This window comes from Carassius auratus, chromosome 23, assembly GCF_003368295.1.
Source record: "Carassius auratus strain Wakin chromosome 23, ASM336829v1, whole genome shotgun sequence".
NCBI classification, from domain to species: Eukaryota; Metazoa; Chordata; class Actinopteri; order Cypriniformes; family Cyprinidae; genus Carassius; species Carassius auratus.
In genome coordinates, this window is record NC_039265.1 from 8,004,636 (window position 1) to 8,010,711 (window position 6,076).

General features: G+C 37.6%; 1 protein-coding gene across 1 annotated transcript; it reads right to left on the reverse strand.

The window, feature by feature from the left end:
* Positions 1-359: 359 nt before the first annotated feature.
* On the reverse strand, positions 360-5,203 carry trim101 (tripartite motif containing 101). Its single transcript, XM_026199552.1, has 10 exons — positions 4,838-5,203; positions 2,856-3,004; positions 2,605-2,779; positions 2,431-2,526; positions 2,110-2,343; positions 1,991-2,013; positions 1,780-1,904; positions 1,477-1,700; positions 1,191-1,301; positions 360-1,072 (listed from the first exon to the last, which is right to left on the reverse strand). The coding sequence occupies exons 1-9, from the start codon at positions 5,000-5,002 to the stop codon at positions 1,215-1,217; spliced, it is 1,278 nt and encodes a 425-aa protein (XP_026055337.1). The 5' UTR covers positions 5,003-5,203; the 3' UTR covers positions 360-1,072; positions 1,191-1,214.
* Positions 5,204-6,076: the final 873 nt, after the last annotated feature.

The window sequence follows — 6,076 nt, forward strand, 5'->3', positions numbered from 1 at the left end:
TTCACCAATACCTACGACTAGACAATTATTGAAATGATTTCTTATAGCATTGACGAGGTGCGATTAGTACATTGACGTTTTTATTATACTTTTTTTTAAATCCGTGCACGTTATTATTTTATAATATTGCAGTGTTTATAAACGATTTATTCATGCACATAGGCTAATTATTTTTACATTTATGTGACTTTAATCAAAACAACTTCCCTGCAACGTCACTGTTTATAATATTCCACTCTGAGTCAAAACAACAATCAAATTCATTCCAGATGGACAAAATCCCATCCTACATTTTATTCATTTGAGAAGCAAATATGTCACAATTGGGAAGAAAAGACAGCTGAAACTTTCCTTTCATGTGAACTTTCAATTAGATGTTAATCATACAAAGCCCCGCAAGACATGTGGAATTAAAAAAATAAATGTTGTGCCAGTAACAAATTGAACAAATTCTTAATTCATGGCCACAGTGTTTATCCTTTGCATGTCCTGTTCTGCTCTGTAACCAAAAATAAACTCATTTGTATTACTCTGACACAATGAGGAAAACACACATTTATGACAATAATTCACAATTTCTCAAAATTGTATATAATGCATTGCACAAACCATTAAACAGTCAATGCTGACACAATGAGAAAAAAATAAAACCAGTATGTTAGTTCAAGCCAACTCTTAAGATTACACCCATAACAAATCCATCAGTTATAAACAATATTAATCTCATTACAACCAAATCTGTATGTTTCAAATGATACAGTCTTGGAGCACTCATCTAACAAATGGCAAGAGCTTTCAATGACTATTACAGCAAGAGCAGTCAATGTTATTGGGCAAACAAAAAACAGATCCCAAAATAAGTGTATACAGTGTTTTATTTTTTTGCACAAACACAAAGAAGATTTCAAGAAGGGAAGAGAACCCATTCTGACCAGTTGCAAGTCACCATTCTTTCTTTGAGCTTCTGGTTTTGTTTTGGAGGCTTGAGCCAGTAGAAACAGAAACAAATCATCTCACTTGTGTCCACTAGAGGGCTCTCTCCTTCTAGTGCTGAGCTGACAGCTCTGCCAATCTGCAGAAAACTTGGTGAGTGAATTTACTTTTATGCAAGAACATCTTAAAACCTTCCTCCCATTTAAACAAAAAGCTTTGGCTTTGTTTTTATTCAAAAACATGAGCATTTTTAGTACCTGCAGACTGTCTCTTCATCTCTGCTATATACAAATAAGGCACTGAATGTTTCCCCATATTCGCTGGAGGATGACCAGAAAGCCCAGGAAATAAAAGACTAGAGTGACAATCTAAAGGAAAAATAGAAAAGAAGCAATTACTAATGTATATTTAAATAAACCTTAAATACCACAAACAATTCTATCTAATAAGTCTCATGTTAGGGGTTCTTATTTAAGTGTGCAGAAAATCTTGTTGAAAACTTGGACCGAGACTACAGATGCACACATTAGTAGATGAATGTACCTGTGAAGTGCTTAAGCCATTCTTCTCACACACAGCCACTTTTCTGATGTCTGTACAACTGTCTGCTTGTCCACGAGTGTCGTCTGTTGTCTCCGGTGTGGGATTCATCATCTCAGAAGCCTCTGATTTCAGTTCAGGGTCAGGTTCTGGAGTCAGCACCGGTTCATGTTCAGACTCTGGTTCTGACTCTGGTTCATCAGGTGTTTCCTCCACTTCTTCTTCAGCTGGAAAGTCAGCAGCGTTAACCAGAGGATTTGTGAAAATAAATGATTAAAGTTAATCTATTGGGTCTCTGATGCTCACTCTCCATGAAATCCAGCTGGTACAGAGCTCTCTCCTCTGCATCAAAATCAACTCTGTAGTGATCCATCTTCTCATAGTCAGGATCTAGTGTCTCCTGTGTGAAGCAGTTAGATGCTTCACCAACCCTTCAGAGAAAAGAAAAGATACTGTTTTTATTTGATTTGAGTGAACATTATTTAAAAAGTCTTGCTAAATTTGCTAATAAACTTACTTTTCAATAAGATCTTGTGAGGTCTATAAAGCAGAGATAAAAATGTATATTAAACACTGCATACCTTTGGCATTCAAAATGTAAGATTACTGAGGAGCCCCACACAAAAGTTATAGTACCTGCACAAAAGAAGCCATCTCTGGGTCCTCTATGGCATTCTGGGCTGCCTGGATCAACTTTGAGTTTGTGTCTACATGCTCATTGTAGATATCCAGTAAAGACTGGGTCCAGCCAGTCTTTTCTTCCTGCTCAGAGGTGATTTGTTGGGTCATGATCTTACGACGTTCCTCCAGAATGGCAGATAATTGATCAAACTTCTCGCACAAAATCTGTTTCTGGATTCTGCTGTTTTCCTGTCGGAGTGGAATTGTGTGCATTAACAGATCCAGGGCTTTTATTTTATATTTCATTGCATGACTTTGTAAAAGATCCTGACGAACCTCTATGTTCCTGTGGAGTGCCTCTAGTTCATTAACAAATGACTGAACGCGTTCATTTGTAGAAACCAAAGTAGCAAGTCTGTCGCTGAGTTCAGCCTATAAGAATTGCAATTAATTATTTGGTGCAAGATGTGAAGATGTAACACGACGACACAAATATCTTGAAGAACACACCTTCTGCTGCTGGTAAACATCAGGCAGTGGAACTACTTGGCAGTTTTTGTGGGCCCCAAACACTTTGCAGAGAGAGCAGGAGGTCACCTGACATGTCAGGCAATAAATATTAAGCTTCTCATCTTCATGCTCCGTACAGCTAAACAGTACAGGAGGCTTCGGTGGAGGCCTAGAGCTGGAGACACATTGATTTACAATACATTAAAGATCAGTTAAACACTTACTGTCCTGATCTTTCTCTATCATCTGACCTTTCGGACTCCTGTTTGTAAACATCAATAATGTTCTCCACGAGTAAATTGCGCTGCAGTCCATAAACTCCATGACGGTCCAAGACAACCTCACGTCGGCAGGAAGGGCAGCGAAAACGTCCTCCGATTCCAACCTGGAAGAGAGACGGCTGCACATCTTACTCAGCATGCTGTTCTTCAAGTGTCAGCAGTTTTTGTGATTACATGCATCGACTGACAACTGAAAGCACTTTTCATATATCAATACAGATGTCTTTCTTAGCAGGAAAAAAAAGAAAAAGAAAAATTGCCTAGTATGGTTAACCAGACTGAATAACATCATCAGCTCTTGGTTGGACTAATTGGACTTTCATGTACCTCCTTAGAGATGTGCATTGTATTTCTTGGGTAAGATGATCTTACTGAGCAGTCTAAATCTGTGCATGCTTGTGTCTGTCTCTTGTCTTAATCAATAGTTGCAGAGGCATAGAATAGAGTTTGCAAACAGAGGAGCTTGAGACTGATCTCACCAGGTATCCAAAAATAGTCAGACTCTTTAATAGCTCTCAGCTGCTGAGGCTTGCAGGTCCAGTGTGAATCACAGCACCATCACTGGCTCAATAATAATCATGTCCTGAGGCATGATGGGTATTATTTATTCACTGTATTATCTTTTTACCAGAGATGCACAACTTGATATTCCTCAAGAATCATGATGATAATATATTTATGCCACTGCTTCGTTCTTGGTTTCAGTTTCAAAATGACACTACACTCTCTCGGAGAGGTCAAAGATCAAGAGTGTATGCAGCTAGCAGGGTTGCACAGAAATTTTTAATTTAAGAAAGTGGAATTTAAATTTAAATTCATGTGACCCCATGAAGTGCATTTCCTTAAATTACTTTATCAGTTGAATTTCAATCCAATTCAAATGTTAGTTCAGCTTCCTGCAGTGCATGTTTAAACATCCCTGGTTCTTAAAAGATCTCTTTGTACCACCTTCCTAACTTACATCAGCATAATGTGATTAATCTGATAATTATGTGATAGCTTTTGAAAATGGTAAAAAAAGCTTGCAGATAAAAAAAGTGCAGCAAAAGGATGTCATAATTTTTCTCCCATGTAAATTGGCCTCATGACAGATAGACTGCTCGGCTTTTAACCTTTGCTTATGAGGAGGTGTAAGGGAAAACCAGTGAGGTATCCGTTAATTTAGATGCAGAGGAGGAGAAGGGTTATGCAGACAAAACATATATCTGTTACAAGGGACTTTCATATCAGTATGCATTGTGTGCTGCGTGCACATTAAACCGCTGATGGCTCAAATGCATCAAATGTAGGCCATCACCTATTTTTATACCTCAGATTTCAGACTGGGGATTGAGTTTAGACATTTGAAATCCCCACCTGTTGGCCTTCCACATGACAGGTCGCTAGAAAACTGTCCGTGTTTGTGGTTACTGTGGTACTCTCATGATTTTAGAAACTCCTAAAAATATGCCTAGAATAATAACTACAACTGTAAAGTTTTAATTATCATTCCAAGAATATGGAAATTTATACCACAAAAATAACCACAAATCATTTGAATTAGAATGATTTTTTCCAGGTGTTGATCAATGAAAAAACATTCAGTTTAATAACTCAGTCAATGAGAATCCATCCTGCTTGAGCTTTACAGCGGCAGAGGACAAAACACAGAATGTTATTATCCATTAGCGTGGATGCTAATATAGTTAACGTTACTGAGATAAATGGGCATGTATGTACCCACATGTACAAGCACCTTTACATGTTGTTGACCATCCAGCTTTGCAAAAATAACTTATCGCTTAGCACATAGAGAACACTTTGGTTCATGAAGGATGAACTGGATGTGTATCAAGTGCACAGATGCTATTTTGAGAATTCATCATCTTACCAAAGGCTCAAAAACGTACTTGTAAACATGTTTCAAATGGTTCAAACCAAATTTCTACATCCACACGTGAGTTGGTACACACCTGGTAGAGTTCATTGGCACACTTGCGGCAGAGGTTGTGCAGACAGGGCAGAATGACCACTGGTTTGGTGAAGACCTCCACACAGATGGGACAGATGAGTTGTTTCTCCAGCGTCTCCAGTGAGGGGTCTTTGTGGTAAGCGGGTATATCCAGTGGAAGAGACATGGCCGTGTGCCCCTGCTGACCCCACACTCACTGGAAATTAAGATCGGAGAGTGAAACCACAGCTAAGCAGATGAGACGCCACTGTCTTCATGTCTCTGTTGTGTGGTTGTCCAGGCTCTGGAGGCAGCAGGCAGCTGCTCTGTCCCTGTGCTTGAACAGCGCTATGGGCCTGTGTTGGTTTGCAGCTGAATGTGTGCTTGTGTGAGAGGGGGAAGGTGTCCGGTTTCTTGCTGGCTCACTGGGACACCCCCTACCCTTGATCAGTTGTGCCCATATCGGGCAGCCAGTGGAATGCTGGGAAACAGAGATGATGCCTCATCTCCAGTTACTCCAATCATTCATGTCTTCAGTCTTAAAACAGCCAACAAGTCAATAATGCCAGAACAGCTACAGTATTAGAGGAGAGTAAGATGATGTTTATGAAGTGTACTTAAAAGTCTTAAGACAAAAACGACTACAAATGTGTACAAGTACATTAGAGTTGGAAAAATACAGAGGAACAACTGTCATTTTTAAAATTGCAATATTTCCCAGTTTACCGTTTTTACAGTATTTTTGATCAAATATATATTTTTGAAAAATGTAGTGTACTTAAAATAAAAAGTCATTATTTACTCACCCTCATGTAGTTCTAAACTACTAATGACTTTCTTTATTCTGTGAAATTCTAAAGTTAGTGTTTTGAAGAACTGTTTTTACCCATACTATGAAATATCCGAAACAACACTTTGTAACTATACACACAAACACACACTTTAACACATTTACACTCATTTGTATCTTAACATTTATGAAACTTTTTAATACTTACAACTTTTCTTACTTTCACTTAAATGTTTTTGTTTTAATATTCTATCTTTATGCTGTCAAACAATTAATTACGATTAATCACATCCATATTTATTATGTATATAAATAAACACACATAGACATGCATGCATATATTTAAAAATGTTTATATATCAAATAGATTTATTTAAAATATAAATTATATGAAAATATAGACGCAAATAAATGTAAATAGTTTTAAGACATATGCATGCACGTGTTTATTTATATATACATTAAATATTC